The sequence below is a fragment of the Callithrix jacchus genome, chromosome 19, assembly GCF_049354715.1.
Source record: "Callithrix jacchus isolate 240 chromosome 19, calJac240_pri, whole genome shotgun sequence".
Taxonomy (NCBI): Eukaryota; Metazoa; Chordata; class Mammalia; order Primates; family Cebidae; genus Callithrix; species Callithrix jacchus.
The window spans coordinates 19,989,569-20,009,773 of NC_133520.1; the positions used below are offsets into that span (position 1 = coordinate 19,989,569).

The 20,205-nt window shown below is 39.8% G+C and overlaps 1 protein-coding gene across 11 annotated transcripts in view; it reads right to left on the reverse strand.

Moving 5' to 3' along the window:
- The window catches only part of COG2 (component of oligomeric golgi complex 2), a 53,371-nt gene extending 33,981 nt beyond the window's left edge, over positions 1–19,390 (reverse strand). For all 11 annotated transcript variants that reach the window (XM_078356668.1, XM_078356667.1, XM_078356666.1 and 8 more), the window contains exons 1-3: positions 19,219–19,390; positions 2,089–2,250; positions 908–973 (exon numbers count right to left, since the gene is read on the reverse strand). In XM_078356668.1, coding sequence (XP_078212794.1) covers positions 908–973; positions 2,089–2,183 — 161 coding nt within the window. In that variant the 5' untranslated portion in view covers positions 2,184–2,250; positions 19,219–19,390. The remainder of the gene's footprint in view (positions 1–907; positions 974–2,088; positions 2,251–19,218) is intronic.
- Positions 19,391–20,205: the final 815 nt, after the last annotated feature.

The following is a 20,205-nucleotide window of genomic DNA, read 5'->3' on the forward strand; positions in this document are numbered from 1 at the left end:
TCTTATGGACTTCTAAACACTGACATTTCTATTATTCTGCATTTTTTTTTAGCACTACATATACATTGAATGTTTACTTATGTCACCTACTGTGAGCCTACTATGTGCCTGAGACTGTCTTAGGGGCTAAGTGCATAAGGCTATACAAGCTGCCCATGATCTAGTGGTGACATATACAGGTAATAACAGTGCAATGAGCCAAGTTTATGACAGCTCATCAGTGCTAAGAGAGCATGGAAGTCAGGGCACCTGACATAGACTGCAGGGTGGACCAGCAGGGATAGTGCAGGGTAGCACACTTTTCTGTTGAAAATGATGCCAAAATGCCCCCCTCTACTGTTCATCCAGATGGAGTCCCTGTCTCCACTGGGTTAGATATGGCGAGTCCCAGCTCACAGCAGATGTTATCTCATAGAAACATTAAAATAAAATACAATGTCTATTAGTTATTACACTAATTTTATATTATCCTTCAGTTATATTAGGGTTTAAAGCACTTCTGCGGATTAGTCTAGGAACCTAACAATATATAAAATATTATTTAGGGAAATATTTGTAAAACTACACATTTTTAAAATAGAAGCTATTCCTAAATTGGTGACTACCTACATATGAGTGAGCTGACAGTAGTAAGTTGAGTTTTCAAATAGCCTTCTCCTCCTCCTACATTTTAAAGCTATCTACTCTAAGAATCTGTCATCTTCAAATCAAACATAAATTTTTTGGTCATAGTATCACATGCCAAAAAAAAAAGAATGATTTACAACTTTTCTGAGGGTATGATAATTACTAAACATTCAAAACACAAAAATAACAACCTAACAAATTAAAGGAATTCTTTTTTGGAGGACCAAACAAGCAAATCACACCTTATGGTAAACTGTTTACTGTTATTTGGGAAACTTACCAGAACCTCTTCTCGTAATTGTCCCAAAGGCACAGAAAGTTGGTTGAGGGCTTTGTCCATGCCAACCTAAAGGCAGAAATCATGTTGACACACACACTTCACAATCAGGAGTACTAGCTAAGTATCTATTTAATGATCAAAGCACTGTTAGACTTATATTATTCTTCCTGTACAATAAAATGAACAACCATATATTGCTAAGTAATAACAAATGTTAGTTTATAATAAACATTGTTGACAGAATGTAAAAAAACCTTTGATGTACATGAAAACTATAAAAATAAGAGAAGTCATGATAAATAAAAGCCTCCTTAGGCACAATTTGCCTCTGAGTAAAATATTTTAATTAATTTGAGAAATGTTAACTGGAGGTAAAAAGCTATCTCTCTGTAATTCACAATATTTGACCAGCTGATGTGAAGTCTGAAGGACTGTATCTGTCCTTGAGAAAAATCCAAATGAAATAGAATGGAAATGTAATTTTCTAGGTTTCTAATCCTACTACATTTATTTCAGATGTACACCACCTAAATGCAAATATGACTCACTAATTTTAATGCTTCTTAAAATTTCCATGGAAATGACTACTTTCTGTACTTCTTTGGACAGAGTTTAAAAAGTAAAATAAATTAGGAACAGGATGACCAAAAGGCAAACTTTGAGAGTACTAAAACATAAGCACTTCTAACCTACGTTTATAAACCACTGATATGCTCATGACAAACTATTCTTACATTTTACAAAACCAAGCCTCTTAAAGAGCAATACTGGCCAATGCTCTTTCAATCTAGCTCTGGCTAGCATATGTATCTGACAGTAAATTAAATGTTTCCTTAAGAACAGATGATATTTGCTCTTGCAAATTGGTCTAAACCAGAGAGATTTCATGGTAATTAGTAGCTAATGAAAACAACCACTTGCTATTACTAGCCCTTGCTTTTCACTAATAATAACAAATTCAAAAAATATTCAATTTAGAATAGTTTTAAATGAGTAAAAAAGCAAAACTGTATATCAATAAAGTTTGGTTATTTTATTGCGGAGATTAGTGATCTCTTCAAATTTCTGCAGGGAACATCAACTAAAAGGTTTCTAAAAACACACAACACTTTTAAGAATAAGTATGATTGAGAAAGAAATGGTATGTGCATAAATGCAGGGACCGTGGATTTAAAGTTTACCAAGTTTGTTGAAAGGTTGACAAAATCTGCATAATCCTTGTTGATGAGTTCGACCATGGCTGTTTTAAGAAGTTTATAGTAGAGCTCCAGATCATCTCTCAGTTCTTCCAGCTGGACCCGCTTCCTACAGTCAGACACAAAATGATCGACATCGAAATCTTCCTGAAAAATAAAACCAGAGAAGAAAAAATTATGGCAATGATATCACAGTGACATATAAAAATGAAATGGAAGAAAGAATAAGAAAGTCCATTCCCATCATTTACAAGGCCATGTTGCTGCAGGAAGAAAGCAACTTGGCTTATACATGACAGTATGAAGGTGCTTGTTCACTTTATAAAGGTGCCAAGAAGCGTGGTCTCTCCTGCTGCCTAAAATTCTAAAAGTGAACCTCTTTTTCAAAACAACACAATTCAATCAGGTTCTTCTCAAAATAGAAACAATGTTTCCCCTTAATTTTAAAGTAACAAATGTCCAATGTAAAACTTTCAAACGACAAAGAATTGTATTAAAAATCTCCATCAGAGTTAAAAAAAAAAAAAAGACAACCAAATTGTCATGCTGTAGAGATAAGCACTATTAATTTTTGTCTCTACTTAACACTGTGATTCACATCCTTCCAGATGTTTTCCTATGTGTCACATGCACACACAAAATCTTAATATTCATGCTGTTATGTAAACTGCTTTTTCCCATGTAACAATACAACTTGGATGTCTTTTATAATCCATATAAATTTGCATCCACGTTTCACATGGATGTATTACACTGAACAAGATGTGCAGCAGCTTGCTTAACCAATTTCCAGGTATTGGTCTCAGATGATTAGCTATGATCTCTGCTTCCCCTGAATAGCATTCTGATGCCCCTAGTAGGCTGATATGCTTATGGCTAGCAAGTTACTGTCAACTTCACCTGTGACTTTGACTTTTATCCATTATGCTCTTTGATCACCGAGAATCAGATGATTCCCAAACTTGTTAAAGCCACTTGAACTTATTACCATGATTACATAATTTTATTAAATATTGTATGAACCAATGGCATATGAGTGGGAAAAAATAACTGTTTTTATGAGAACTAAGGCAGACAGATGCTCTGGAAAAGATTTCATACAGGCAAACTACTAAGAAAATGTTTCTTGAATTAGATATGGGTGCAATTACATGAACCTGGGAGGGCAGAGAGCAGGAGGATAATACAAGTCCAGAAGGTATCGATACCTAGATTCTTTGGAAATGCCTTCAGGTCCTCATTCAACAGAAAGAAACAAAAACTGAATGCTAAATATAGAAACTTAATCAACAGATTAATTTTCAGATGAAAGAGCTTGGTACTACATCAATAGAGAATAAATATACACATATATGTTTTAAAATAAAATACTAAGGGCTGGGTGCGGTGGCTGACGCCTGTAATCCCAGCACTTTGGGAAGCCAAGGCAGATGGATAATGAGGTCAGTAGATAGAGACCAGCCTGAAACCCCATCTCTACTAAAAACACAAAAATTAGCTGGGTGTGGAGGAAGGTGCCTGTAATCCCAGCTACTCAGGAGACTGAGGCAGCAGAATTGCTGGGAAATCGGAAGGCGGAGGTTGCAGTGAGCCAAGATCATGCCACTGCACTCCAGCCTGGGCAACAAGAGTGAAAGTCCATGTCAAAAAAAAAAAAAGAAGAAGAAAAGAAAATATTAAGGTCTGTATGCATCATTCCTTCAGAGTACTTATTTATGTTTTTAGTTAACCAAATACCTGCCCTGATAGTGTCAGATAAGAGGACTTCTTTCCAATCCATAATTTCACAGCCACTTACTGAAAAACCATCTTTTTCTTTATCTGGGGCCAGAATCAGCCGGGACATCTTGCTTCTTGAGACTACTTCAGACACCACCTTACACTCACAGTTACATGGCACATCACAGAAAGAACACGGAGGCAGGAGTTGGCTTATAATCACAGCCTTGATACTAACCAGTCGTATGGCTTTAGGCTAGATCACTTTACTTGCCTCAGCTAAATATTCTTTGACGCCTGTCCAGATCTGAACTTCATGAAGCCATTCTAAACTGTATAATCCAGCTCCAATGAGCAAATGCTACTGGTAATATGAGTACTCAACTCGCTACTTACCACTTACTTGCTCTTGTCACTTATGTATTTCTTCTATATCAAAAGCTACCTGATGCAGATATTCTAAAAAACTTATTTCTTACGCTACGTGAATGTTCCATGTGAGATTGAGAGTGTATTTTGCTGTTGTCAGACGAAGTATTCTACAGTTGTCTAAAAAAAACATGTTACATAGCATAAGAACTAAGTTTTTGTATCAGGCAGCATTTGCCGTGACAACAAACAACCCAAAACTCATAACAGTAGACACTTATTTCATTTGCCATAAATATTTTTACTTTATATTTTAGATTAAGCATTTTGGAATAACTTAAAATCAGTATCTTTATGGCCAAATGACTTTTGAAAAGGGTGCCGGGAGCTTTCAGTGGATTAAGAAAGACTGCGGGGACAAGCGGATATCCAAATGCAAAAGAATAAATTTAAATACTAACCTCATGTCATATACAAAAATATTTAACTCAAAATGGCTCAAAGGTTTAAATATAAAACCTAAAATGATAAAACTCTTAAAAGGAAATAGGTGAAAATTTGCATAAAATTTGAACACTAACCTCATATCATATACAAAAAAAAATTAACTCAAAACAGCTCAAAGACTTAAATATAAACAATAAAACTCTTAGAAGGAAATAGGTGAAAATTTGCGTGAGTTTAGATTATGCAATAGTTTTTGGATATGACACCAAAAGCATAAGCAATCAAAGAAACAACAGATAAATTTAACTTAAAAATGTCCATGCATCAACAGACACTATTAAGAAAGTGAAAACACAACCCACAGAATGGGAGAAAATATTTGGAAATCACATATCTGACAAGGGTTTAATAAATAACCCAATTTTAAAATGGACAAAGGATTTGAATAGACATTTCTCCAAAGATATACAAATGGGCAAAAAGCACATGAAAAAATGATCAATATAATTAGTCATTAGGGAACATCAACAAAAAAACCCCACTACTAACATTATATTAATGAAAAACTAGATGCTTTCCCCCTAAAATGATGGAAAAGGAAAGGATGTCCCTCTCACTGCTCCTATTTAACATTTTACTGGAAATCTAAGCTAATAAAATAAGAAAAAGATATTAAGAAGGTATACTGATTGGAAAGAAAAAAAGAAAACTTGGGCAGGGCATGGTGGCTCACACCTGTAATCCCAGCACTTTGGGAGGCTGGGGCAGGTAGATCACGAGGTCAAGAGATCGAGACCATCCTGGTCAACATGGTGAAACCCCGTCTCTACTAAAAATACAAAAAATTAGCTGGACACAGTGGCGTGTACCTGTAATCCCAGCTACTCAGGAGGCTGAGGCAGGAGAATTGCCTGAACCCAGGAGGCGGAGGTTGCGGTGAGCCGAGATCGCGCCATTGCACTCCAGCCTGGGTAACAAGAGCGAAACTCCGTCTCAAAAAAAAAAAAAGAAAAACAGAAAACTGTGTTTGTTCTCAGATGGCATGATAGTGTAGAAAATCCCAAAGAATCACCAAAAAATTTCTTAAAATAAGTGATTATAGTAAGATTGCAGGATACAAGGCTAATATACAAAAGTTAACTGCTTTTCTATAGACCAGTAATGAACAAGTGAAACTGAAATAAAAGCTCATTACCATTTACATTCGAACACAAAAAATAAAACATTTAGGTACAAATAAATATTTACAACATCTATTTGAAGAAAACTACAAAACTCTAATAATACAAGATCTTAAAAAATGGAGAGCTATTTCATGTTCATGGATAGGAAGACTCAATATTGTTAAAGTGTCAATTCTTCCCAACTTGACTTACAGAGTCACTGCAATTTCAGTCAAAATCCCAGGAAGTTACTTTGTAGATACCAACAAACTGATCCTAAGGTTATTTGGAAAGGCAAAAGACACACAATATACAACACAATATTGAAGAAGAAAAGCAAATTTAGAGGACTGATATTACTGAATCTTAAGACCTTATTGTTAAGGCTACAGCAATTAAGACAGAGTGGTACTGGTGAAAAAACAGACAGGGGGCCCAAAGTGGCTCCCGCCGGAGGTCGTGGCGCTCACGAAGGCGAGGTCATCAGTTCAAGGCTAACCGGAGCAACCTCATAAGCTCAAACTGATTGGCGAAAAAAAAAAAGACAGATAGGATCAATGGAAAAGAACAGACAGTTCAGAAACAGACCTATACAAATATGATAAGCTAATCTTTGACAAAAGAGCAAAGGCAATACACTGAAGAAAAGACAGTTTTCAAAAAACTGTGCTGAACAATTGGACATCCACATGTAAAAAATAGAGAGAGAGACACAGAACTATCACACAAATTAACTCAAATGGATCAGACCTAACTTTAAAACATAAAACTAAAGCACCTAGAAGATAACATAGGAGAAAATCTAGGTGACCTCAAATTTGGCAAAGACTTTGCAGATACAACACTAAAACACAATCTATGAAAGAAAACATTGTTATGTTAGACTTCATTAAAATTAAGTGTCTCTGCCCTGTGAAAGGCACTGTTAAGAGAATAAAAAGATAAGCCATAGGCTGGGAGAAAATAATCACAAAAAACATACCTGATAAAGGAGATGAATCCTAAACGCACAAAGAACTATTTAAAATAACAAGAAAACACACAACCATTACGGAAAATAATATGGAGGTTTCTCAAAAAAGTAAAAGTAAAACTGCCATATGACCCAGCAGTTCCACAAGTGGGTATATATCCAAATGAAATAAAACCACTATCTCAACAGGTATCTGCACTCTCATGTTCACTGCAGCATTATTTGCAATAGCCAAGACATGGAAACAACCTAAGTATTCATCAGCAGATAAACGGATAAAGAAAATGTTGTGTGTCTATACAATAGGATCTTATTTAACCTTTAAAAAGAAGGAAATCCTACCATTTGCAACAACACAGATGAACTTGGAGGCTATTTATGCAAAGTGAAATAGGCCAGACATAGACATACAAATCTTATAGCATCTCACTAGTATGGTTTGAAAATGTCTCCCAAATTCATGTGTGGAAAACTTAACCCCCAATACAAGAGTAGAAGGGAGACCTTTAAGAAGTGATTAGGTCATGAGGGCTTTGTCCTCATTAATGTATCCTGCTGTTATCATGGGAGTGGATTCATTTTTGAAAGAGGGTTATAAAAGTGAGTTCAGCCCTCTCTTGCTCTTACATGCTCCTCCCATCCAACCCCTGCCCATGATGCCCTACACCCCATTATGACACAGCAAGAAAGGCTTCACCAGATGTGGCCTCTTTTTTATTTTTGAGACAGAGTTTCGCTCTTGTTACCCAGGCTGGAATGCAATGGCACGATCTCGGCTCACCGCAACCTCCGCCTCCTGGGTTCAGGCAATTCTCTTGCCTCAGTCTCCTGAGTAGCTGGGATTACAGGCACGCGCCACCATGCCCAGCTAATTTTTGTATTTTTAGTAGAGATGGGGTTTCACCATGTTGACCAGGATGGTCTCCATCTCCTGACCTCGTGATCCACCGGCCTCGGCCTCCCAAAGTGCTGGGATTACAGGCGTGAGCCACCGTGCCCGGCCCAGATGTGGCCTCTTGATCTTGCACTTTCCAACCTCTAAAACTGAGAGCCATATAAACTTCTATTGTTTATAAATTATCCAGTACCGAGTATTCTGTTTTAGCAGCACAAAATTAGACACTCACTAATACAGAGTGTCCTCCTAGAATCTAAAGTCAAACTCTGGCTGGGCATGTGGCTCATGCCTGTAATTCCAGCACTTTAAAAGGCCAAGGTGGGTGGTTCACTTGAGGCCAGGAGTTCAAGAATAGCCTGGCCAACATGATAAAACCCGGTCTCCACTAAAAATAAAAAATTAGTCGGGTGTGGTAGCATGCACCTGTAGTCCCAGCTTCTTGGGAGGCTGAGGCATGAGAATTGCTTGAGCCCAGGAAGCAGAGGTTGCAGTAAGCTGAGATGGTGCCACTGCACTCCCGCCTAGGCAACAGATCAAAGACTGTCTCCAAAAAATAAATAAATGAATGGATGAATGGATGAATGAATGAATAAGTCAAACTCATTGAAACAAAAAGTAGAAAGATGGTTACTAGGGGCTGGAGAATGGGGATTGAGGTTGGGAGTAATGGAGAGATACTGGTCAAAAGATATAAACTTCCAGTTATAAGATAAATAAATTCTGGAGTTCTAATGTATAGCATGATGACTATAGTTAATAATATACTGCATTCTTGAAAGTTGCTAAGAGAGTAGATCTTAAGTGTTCTCACTACCAAAAGAGGCTTGATTATGGTAATCATTTCACAATGTATACACATTATCAAATCATCACATTGCATATAACTTTTATTTGTCATACAATTTTTATTTGACAATCATACCTAAATAGAGCTGGGGTGGGCAAGCACTATGAAATCAAACAACCTAATTTTAAAATAGGCAAAAGATCTGAAAAGATATCATTAGGGAACAGCAAATTAAAACAAGACACCAGTGAACAGAATGGCTAAAATCCAAAACATTGACAATATCAAACGCTGCTAGGGCTGTGGAGCAGTAGGAACTCTCATTCATTCCTGGAAAGAATGCAAAATGGAAGTGACTTTGGAAGACAGCTTGGCAGTTCCACACAAAACTAAACAGAGTCTTACCAACTGTGCTCCTTATTTAAGTGAATGGTGATAGCAGCCTTATTCTAACTGCCAAAACTTGGAAGCAAATATGATTTCTTTCAGTAGGTAAATAGATGAACAAACTGTGGTATATCCATACATGAAACATTATTCAGCAATAAAAAGAAATGAGCTATATCAATCCACAAAGACATGGAGGAATCTTAAATGTATATTTCCAAGTGAAAGAAGCCCATCTGAAAAGGTATATATACTATATGATTCCAACTACATTTAAGATATTCTGGAAATGGCAAAATTATGGAGACTAAAGAGATGAGTAGGTGCCTAGGGTTAGGGATGGGAGGATGCTGAGGGTGCCAGGAGAGTGGGAAGAATGGACAGGCAGAGCATGGGGGATGTGTAAAGCAGTGAAACTGTTCTGTATGTAATAGTGGATACATGACACAAAGGTACTATACTATTGCAAGATGTTAATAGGAGAAACTGTGACATGCGAAGGGAGGGGATAGATGGGACCTCTGTGCTTTCTGCTCAATTTTTCTATAAAATTAAAACTGCTCCAAAAAATAGTCTATTAATTATAAAACATTAAGGAAGACAAACTTTCTTTTCCTGAATGGAACAGTACTCACTTTTTAAAATAAGCTATTTTAGTTAAAAGGCAATTTTTTTAAAGTAGACTTTTTTCTTGTTAAAATACATGCCTATGAATGAAAGCTGGAAGAAGTCAGGAATTGTGCTCTGTAAGTCCAGAAATTAAAAGAAAAATCATCTCTCTTTATACTCAGAGATATTTCTGACTTTTTTTTTTTAAGACGAAGTTTTACTCTTGTTACCCAGGCTGGAGTGCAGTGGTACAATCTCGATCTCGGCTCACCACAACCTCCACCTGCTGGGTTCAAGCAATTCTCCTGCCTCAGCCTCCTGAGTAGCGGGGACTACAGGCACGTGCCACCATGCCCAGCTAATTTTTCTATTTTTAGTAGAGATGGGGTTTCACCATGTTGACCAGGATGGTCTCGATCTCTTGACCTCGTGATCCACTTGCCTCGGCCTCCCAAAGTGCTGGGATTATAGGCGTGAGCCACCGAGCCTGGCCGATATTTCTGACTTTAAACCAGGTAAAGTACAAATGCCCCAAAAGACTAGAAGTTGACTAACAAATCAAATACAGGATAATAAGACAGCAAAACAAACCAGCTGCAGGAAACTTAAGAACCATTAAATAGAATAGCAGTGACAGTCAAATTTAAAACCAAATAAAGTTTAAAAGTTTAGCTGCTTTAATAACTAGCTACACACAAGGATGGCAAACAATGACTAACACACGAGAACTGGGGAAGTAATCAGTTAAAGCTCACTTGAGACCCAAATATCAATATCCTTAAAATGGAGAAAATTCACAGAACTTTTAACAGAAGAGCAAAATTCTCTAAGCTGCCTCATGCTGAATGTCAAAAAGGAAAATGTTCCCCAAATATAGAAAATTATCATATCACCTGCTACTGTAGCCATGACAGGACCCAAATCCCCCAGACATCATCATTCTGTATTCATAATGACGGGCGGTGATTCTAAGAGGGAACACCAAGCTGAAGACATGATCTTTGCCCCCAAAACATGCTCAGTCTCACTGAGATAAATTCCAGTACAAAATATTATATGCTAAACTGTACATTAAATAAACTATAGGTTGAAAGTCATAAAAGATTAGTATGAGCTCTTCTATGTGTGTTTCAAACCATTATTTAAGACAAAGGGACAACAGATAATAAATGCCCCTGCATATTAGATAAACAGTAAATATTCACTACGTGCAGAAAAATAAAACTGGACCCCTATTTCTCACCATATACAAAAATTAAGTCCAGACAGATTAAAAACTTAAATGTGAGACCTGAAACTATAAAAATTCTGGAATAAAACGTAGGAAAAATTCTTCTGGACATTCTAGGCAAAGGATTTATGACTAAGACCTCAAAGCAGATGCAACAAAAACAGAAATAGACAAAGGAGACCGTTAAACGAAAAACCTCTGCAAAGCAAACAGCAGAGTAAACAGGCAATCTGCAAAATGGGACAAAACATTTGGAAATTACACATCCAGCAAAAGACTAATATCCAGAGTCTACAAGGAACTTAAATCAACAAGAAAAAAATCAAGTAACTCCATTAAAAAGTAGGCAAAGGACATGAACAGACATTTCTCAAAAGACATACAAGCAGCCACCAAACATGAAAAAGTGTCCAACATAACTAATCAGCAGAGAAATGCAAATTAAAACCACAATGAGATACCGACTAACACCAATCAGAACAGCTTTTATTAAACAGTCAAAAAACAACACTATGGATGTGAGAAAAAGGAATGCTTACACACTGTTGGTGAGAATGTAAATTAGTACGAGTGCTATGGAAAACAGTATGGAGATTTCTCAAAGAACTAAAAATAGAAATACCATTTGACCTAGTAATCCTACTAGGGAATAACCACCCAAAGGAAATCATTATATAAAAAAAGATACCTGAATGGAATCAACCTAAGTGTCTATCAGTGGAGGACTGCATAAAGAAAACGTGGTACATATATTCCACAGAATACTATGCAGCCATAAAAAGGTGAAATCATATCTTTTGCAGCAACATGGATGGAGCTGGAGGCCATTATCCCAAATGAACTAAGGAAGTCAAATATCACATCTTCTCTCTTATAAGTGGGACATAAATGATGGGTACAGGTGCACATAAAGATGAAATTAATAGACACCAGGGACTCAAAAGGGGACACACTGGAGGAAGATGAGGGCTGAAAAATTACGTATTGGGTACAACACTTTCTGGGTGATTAGTACACTAGACACACACTATAACCATTACACACTATAACCAGGTAATGAACCTGCACAGGTGCCTCCTGTATCTAAAATAAAATAAGTAACAAAAATAAAACCACAATGAGATACCCAATAAATAAATATTCACAGTGGAACTCAGGCACTGCTGTAAGTACAGGGGTCACAGAAATGAAGAGCAAAGACAACATCCCTGTTCTCAATGGGCATATATTCAACTGCAGAAATGAGAAAAAATAAACATGTAAGCGAATAAACATCATGAAGAGTGGTAAGTGCTACAACGGAAATAAAATGGAACCCTATGAAAGTGAGTGATGAAAAGGAGGTAAAAGACCCTTATAGTGATATCTGAGCTGAGATCTGAACGTCACGAAGGCATCAGCCATGGGAAAGACCGTAAGAAGGGCACCCTACCTCACAACAGCAAGCCATGGGCAAAAACGTCCCTGGACCTCTTTCGTCCTGCCCTGCCCTCAAACCTAGTGCTGTCCCCAGTGCAGGGTGGCCCCATTGACACACATGACCCAGTTAGTCTAGAACCCATGTCTCCCAAAGCTCATTCTAAACCTTTATTTGGTTACTAAATTACTGAAGCTTGAGAAATTCAAAATGTATGCTAAAATGCTTTCCAGCATCTATGGACAGATGATCTTAGAAGTTTTACTAATAGTAGCACTTAAGTTCTAAAGAACTTATTATGTTTAAATGGATTAATCAGTTTTATGTCTAAATTCTCTGTTCAATATTGTACCTGTGTTTGACATATTTATGAGAAGGCAAAGAAAACCTACATCCTGTTACTTCCATTTAACAAATATCTGTGTTCTGTCCCAGCTGATTTCTTCTCTTTTGCTCTCCTTTTTACCCCAATTTAACACTAATGATAATCTATGTGGTCTTTTAGCTTACTTTCTCAACTTAATTTCTCGAGCTCTTAAGCAGAATGATCTCATTCTGAAGCGCTCACCTCTGTGGGTGTATCAGGATCACCTGAGGAAGCCCAAGCCCCAGTTTGTGATTCATTTGTTTTGTAAATCTTCAAAGAAATATGATGTTAAGTGTATATGACTAGTTAAACAACAAATATTTATTTACATCATGTTATCTAACTTTGAACAAAGAAATATCCCAAGTAATAAAAACTCAAGGGACCACGAGTTCAATATTTTATTCAAGTAATACATTTTATAATATTGCAAGAAGTGACTTGGAAAATCAAAAGCCAGAACTGCTCAAAACAAAAAAATTTTTTTGGCATACCAAAGAACTTCTTTTTACCAAAGGCCAGTGGAATAAACTGTGTATATCCAATGGTACCGATCTCATACCATCAAAAAAAGTATTTCACATTAGGAAATCACTCCACATTTGAGTAATCAGAAAATTTAGTGACAATCAGTCTCAAATATATTATTTATTTCTGTTGCAAACAGAAGCCAAAGAGAATTCAAGCTTTTCATGAAGACTGAAAATGAAACCGTGAACCTGTAAGGTCAGCATTTTAGCTGCTGTGAAATGAGGATGGCTCATGCCGTGCCAGGCACTCGGCAACACTGGGCTGTGCTGCCTTCACACTTAACTCTGCTTTTTGTCTACAGGCCAAGAGTTACAATTTGTTTTAAATAAGTGCTGGCCCTCAATCTTGTCGCTACTGATAAAATGCACTGCTTTAGCATAGGGACTGTGTGACATCTTTTGGGCTGTTCTTGATAATATTCAAAATCACTCATCCCGAAGTTCCTACCATCTAGAAAGAAAAGCGTGACGTGATGATTTTTCCAGTACTGGAGCTTGGGAGTTGGGTTGCCCCAGTTAGCTATGTGACTGTGGGGGAAGTCATAACACCTCTGGACCTGAGTTTCCTTATCTGCAAACCAGAAGAATCTACTAAAGTTGTCCCTCTGTATCTGAGCATTCCACATCCTCTAATTCAACCAGCCATGAATTGAAAAGATTCTTTAAAAAAAAATTAAAAATTACAACAACAAAAAGTAATAAATAAAAATATGCATAACAACTATTTATACTGTATTAGGTATTACACGTAATCTAAAGGTGATTAAAATACTCCAGAGGATGTAAGTAGGTTATATGCAACTAACATTTATATGCAACTACACCATTTACAAGAGGGTCTTGAGCATTTGCAGATTTTGCTATCTATGAAGGGGTGAGGGGTGTCCTGGAATCAATCCTCTGCGGATACTGAGGGGCAGCTGTAAGTTTCTTTATTCGCAGAAACATAAAATGTCAAAAGCCAGAGACACTGCAGAGAGTACTGAGGCAAGTGTCACCCCTTAACACAAATGAGGAAACGAAGCCCACAGAGGCCAGTAATTTACAAAAATCACACGTGAGTGGTTAGCAGAGCTGAAACTGGGGCCCGCATGTCCAGGTCACTGTTATTCAATCAGCAAGGCATTATTCTCTTGGACACACTTCCTGTTTCAATATTCCCTATTCATGCACTTAGAATACAGAGGAGCCTCAGAACTACAGTAAGGGGTCCCCTTATTCGAGGGAGATACATTCCAAGACCCCTGGTCAATGCCTGAAACCACAGATAGTACCCAACTCTACATATGCTACGCTTTTTCAATCTGATAACCAAGATAGCTGCTAATCAGTAGAAACTGTCCATCAATGCAATGAGCTGCTTGGGAATACTTCCAAATGTTCTGGAAAATGCTTTCTCATGTTTTCATAGTATACACAGGTGGCAGTCTGATTACATACAAGCACCTGTTACATGCAAGCACCGAGATGCATTTTGAAAAGGCCACCCTGCTTGTGATGTAGAAAATGGACTAGAAGGAAAGAATGGATGCCAGGGGACTATGGTAAGAAGTCACCAGATTATAATGGCCAGAGATAACGATGACTCAGAAAGTGGGAAAAGAGGAGATGGACAGAAGTAGACAAATTTCAGAGATGTCTGGGAAGTGAAATCCTAGGGCTGAGTAACAGACTGGATTTGAGGAAGTGAAGAAGAGAGGTGTTACCAAGGACGACCCCTGGTTTTCTGACTCACAATTGGATGGAGGGATAACCTAAATTAGGTAATACTAGAAGAGAGTGAGGTTTGAGAAGAGCTTGGTTTTTTCATTCCCCCCCCCCGCCACAAATGTAGTTTTAAGTATGCTGAGTTTGAGGTACCACAGAGATAGCCAAGAAGAGAGATCAAGGAGTTGCACACATGGGATTGCAGATCAGAAGATATCTGGGCCAGAAGTATGAACATTTCACCTTTACAAGTAGTCATTGAAACTCCATGAAGTGGGTCACCTGGGAGAGGTGTAAAGCCTGTGAAAAGGAACAGACACGTAGCTGAGTTCATAACCCACATTTAATGGCTATGAGGAGGAGAATGATTATGCAAAAGAGAGAAGTAGACCAGAGAGGTCAAAAGAAAGCCAGATAGCACTGGGTTTCAGAAAGCAAATGAAGGCAGCACTTGGTCTACTGAGGTTAGGGAGGAGGCAGAAAAGATCTAGTGCATCAACTCATCTAGTTAACTTTGGTGAGAAGTCTTTAGTGGAATGATGGGGCCAGAAGCCAGAATGAAGTGAGGCTAAGAGTGAAGGGAGAGAAAGTACTGACAACCCTTGAGCATTTGGCTGAGATGGAAGAGTGACGGGCTTTAACTGGAGGTTGGAGGGTCCGGTAGAAGAAACTGAAATGAGTGCGTCTGTATGCCAGTGGGAAGGAGTGTGGAGAGGGTGGGAATAGGATCCTGAGGAGGGAGAAGGCACCAGATCCAAGCATGGGAGGCAGACCTCTGGAGGAAGGAAAGCCCCCTACACCGGGGTCTGCAACTACCTGTCAGGAACCAGGTAGCACAGCAGGAGTGCAGCCTACATTTATAGCCACTCTGTATCTCTTGCATTCCATCTGAGCTCCACTTCTGGTCAGGTCAGTGGTGGCACTAGATTCTCACAGCAGCATGGACCCTATTGTGAACTGCACATTCGAGGGATCTAGGTTAGGCACTCCTTATGAGAATTTAATGCTGGATGAACTGTCACTGTCTCTCTCATCAACCCCAGATGGGACTGTCTAGCTGCAGGAAATCAAGCTCAGGGCTCCCACTGATTCTACATTACAGTGAGTTGCATAATTATTTCATTATGTATTATAATGTAGTAACAATAGAAATAAAGTGCACAATAAATGTAATGTTCTTGAATCATCCCTAAATCATCCTAGTCTCTGGAAAAACTGTCTTCTAAAAGTGCCGAAAAGGTTGGGGACCGCTGCCCTACACAGCACATTAAAAATGGGAGTGAAAACAGATACAAATGCAAGAATGAGGCTGTTATCAGCAAGATGAAAGAGCTGCTACTTGATGGCCACAATTTTTTCTATAAAACTGATGAAGTCATACATGAGACAGAAGGATGTGATTTCCACAGCACACCCAGGTAAGTGCATTTAAGTTATCCCTGTTAGCCTATCACCTCTCTCCTACTCCCAGTATCTTACATCCCAATTCATCTACTGATTTTCAACCCTCTCTAAAGGTATTTGTATCTTTTTACTTTTTTTTTTTTTTGGCAGGGTCTCGCTCTGTTCCCCAAGCTGGAGTGCAGTGCTGCAATCCCAGCTCACTGCAGCCTTGACCTCCACAGGCTCAGGTAATTCTCCTATCTCAGCCTCCCAAGTACCTGGGACTACAGGTATCTGCCACCGCGGCTAATATTTTAATATTTTGTAGAAATGTGTTCTCACTATGTTGCTCTATTTTTTAAAAAAGTATATATGTATTTTTGGGGCGTATACTTTCTTTAAGCTGATGAAGTCAACAGTATCATGCCACCACCACCTTCGATGCTTCGAGTGATTCGTTCATCTGCCACTCCTGCTTTTTGATCACTTATATAATATTTTTCACAAACTATCCCCTCCTGTATTTCTTAGATCTCATAAAAACCACTGAAATCACTTTTTTTTTTTTTTTTTGAGACAGAGTCTCACTCCGTCACCAGGTGCCAGGCTGGAGTGCGGTGGCGTGACCTCAGCTCACTGCAACCTCCGCCTCCCAGGTTCAAGCAATTCTCCTACCTCAGCCTCCCAAGTAGCTGGGACTACAGGCACGTACCACCACGCCCAGCTAATTTTTGTATTTTTAGTAGAGATGAGGTTTCACCATGTTGGCCAGGATGGTCTCAATCTCTTGACCTCATGATCCTCGCCTCGGCCTCCCAATGAAATAACTTTTAAGTAGCCTCCTGCCGCCAGTCAGCTCCAATAGCAACAGATATGATCATGTCATTTCCTGCTTTAAGCCTGACTATACTCCACAACGAATACTGAATCAACTGCAAATTCGTCAGTATAGTATACAAGGCCCATTGCAACTTGCAACCCCATTCAACTGTCTTTCTACCTTCCCAGTCTCGCTCCTGGCCATCCTTCCATATGCTAGCCACTTTGGACTAAGTGCCATTTCTCGGCACACATGCCCTTCCTATCACCAGGCTAGAGCGCCAAAAACCGTATCTTATTTATCCTTGTACCTTCATGTCTAGACTGCTGCCTGGCGCATAGCAGGGGATCATGGAAAGTCCACTGACTGAACAACTGCTACCACTGCACTAGCATGCCCTCATGATCTTTGGCAACCTAATCACAGTTTCCTATCAACTGACTGGATTTCAAACAATCTCAAATCTCCTAATGCAAATGTCACCTTCTCACATGCACAAAGTCTATCCAATTACAAAATGTGTTGAATGAGACACAAACATAGAAATATACCCTGGACAGCAAGTGCTCCACCCATCCTTTCTGCCATGGAAATATAACTTATATATATTCATATATGTCTAAGGAAATACAAATTGCAAATAACCTTTATCTTCAAACTCCACCTAAAAAATCAACAGTATTTTACACAGAACAGCTGTTCTATGTATTTGCTTCTATGTAAGTTGTCACATTTATAAGCTCTACAAAATGGACGGCTTATTCACAGAGCCAAGGCATATGCAACTGCTGGCATTCCAGCCACCTCCTCAGCTGGCACTCTAAGTTCTATTTTAGAACTTATATTTCTGTGATTTCACTTCCTGAAGCTGCATTTACCAAAGGCATTCTGTCAACTCAGAGTGGGAAAGGTGGTGGGGCTAGTGAATCAGAGAAGATGCTGGTGTTGAGCCTGAAGGAAGCCTGAAGATGTCAAGAGATGGGCAAGTTGAGAGTATTCTGTATTCCCAGATTCTTGAAGTCCACAAGGCCCCTGATCTGTGTGGCCTTTCCTCTTCCAGAGAACCTCTCCCCAGCATCTATCCTTAGTTGTTTCTTTCCACCCTCATTTCATGGTAGCTCTTAGCCAGTGGGCAAAACAAAGGGACTGTGGATCAGTGAGTTGGTTCTGTACATTCTTTCAGACATCCTTTAGTACAGTGGTTTAGCAGGAATTTCACTGTACAAGAACAAGGTACGCTATTTCTGGGTATAGATAAGCCCTACACACTAAAAATGATATGGTCACACTGGAGAAAATACATATATACTTTTTTAAAAAATAGAGCTTTGGAGATGTAATCTGAATGCAAATATTATCCTAAAGAAATAGGTTAATTAATCTAGAAAAATAGAAAACATTGTAAATCACCAAGAAGGCAGAGTAAGAGATTTCAACTCACTTGCTCAAAATTGTAGGTATCTACTAACAAGCTAAAAACTTTTAGATTGTTAACACTGAAACCAAATACTAAATGGTGTCAAAAATCCTAGTCCTTAGGAAACTAAATAAAAACATTTTTTGAATGCTTAAGGTGCAGTCCCAGAGGGACAAACCAAATAGGTTGGCAAAGCTCCTCCTAGCTCTGACTCAAAGCCTGGCCATTTTCAAGGCTGCGCCTAATCAACCTTTATCATCAGCGAAGTGTTTTCAGTTTATATTTCAAGTTTATGACCTACAACTACCAACTTCCTCATGTGCATCATGTGAAAAGTAGTAGAGCAACTTCTTAAAAGAGGAATGGTTTGCTTTGTTGTACTGCAATAGTCAGTAAGAACGTTCCAAGCTTCTAAATATCCCATTCCAGAAGCTTTAGCTGAATGTTAGGCAAAACTTTAGATTACGTTCTTTTTTTCTACCCGAGTCCCTAGGAAAGCACGTGGGCTCGGAGACTGATTCAACACACAATTAATGAGCTCCAAGGCCCTAGTAAGCAAGCTTCTTTCTGACAAGGGGACTGGCAATCTGACTGCACTGCATGGTAACAGGACCGGCTAACAGGCGCTTTGACATTCAGCTCAAAACCACTTGCCCAGAACTTTCAGGCCTTTCCATGTAACATGCACGATTTTACAGAAGTGTTTTCTCCAGGCTGCACCTGCCAAACCTGAGGCCAAAAGACTCATCATGAAGTGCAGCGAGGTCTCTGCCGAGGACCTGACACCGAGCGTGCGCGAGCAGGAGCAGCCTCCAGAAGAGAGGGCCCCCAGAGGGCACAGGGCAGTGGCACCCCCATGACCCGGTTCCGGGAAGCCGAGGACGCGCGCACCTTCATGAACTCGTCCTTGTCGAAGCAGAGCGTGTCTGGCCCCTTGGGTAGGTTCATCCTACTTTTCTCCATCCCGCCGGCCACCGCCTCTCAGTGCCAAGATCCAAGCGAGAAAACGCAGGAGGCTGCGCAGACTGACGCGGCGGCCGCAGCCACCGCGTTTCCACGGCACAAGAGGTCCGCTTCCGCCAACATGGCAGCGCCCGCGCCGCAGCCAATGAGCGAAGGCACCGCAAGCCAGCCTGCGCCTGGCTCTGGCCAAGAGGGGCGCGGGGACCGCCGCCGCCGCTCAGGTTAGGCCGTGCTTCCCTCATGCGGCGGAGGGCGACACTGCAGCCTCGCGAGGGTTCCTGCGCGGCCCCTCACTTCCCGAGGAGGCGTGGCTGAGCTGCAAGGGTGGATCAAAAGTGAGCGGGTCGCCCTGGGTTTCCCTCCCACCCCACCGCTCTTACTGGGAAAAATTGGCCTGCAACGCTTTTCCAGTGCCTTCTCCCCGGAGATTGCTCCGCTTCGTTATGCATGGCCGGAAGTTGGCCCTTTGGTTCTCAGGCCCGTTTTCCAGATTGGACATATCACTGTGGTCGCATTCTTCACCTCCCTATGCGAGGTCACTGCTCCTGGTGGGCCCTGACGCCTCTATGGAGACTCCGCCCTTAGCCTCTGCACCCACAGAGAAGTGTAGCGTCTCCTCTGCTGGGCTCGGTTACTGGGAACTCAGAAGGAAAAAGGTGGTCAGCTAGGCAGCTTTGGGTCCTCTGGGCAGCTTCCTGCTCAACCTCGGGCTCCGTTCCAGGTGGGCAGCCTCTGAGCACAACTTTGGGTCTTCAAGATTCTTAAAGGAATGCTTCGCTATCTGATTAAACACAGCAGACAAATACATGTGTATGCATATTCGTTTTTAATTTCAAGCAGGAATGGACAAATGTTTGTGTTGTGGCCGGTACTGGTGCAACCAAACCAATTTCTCAGACTGCCTTCCTCCTCCTC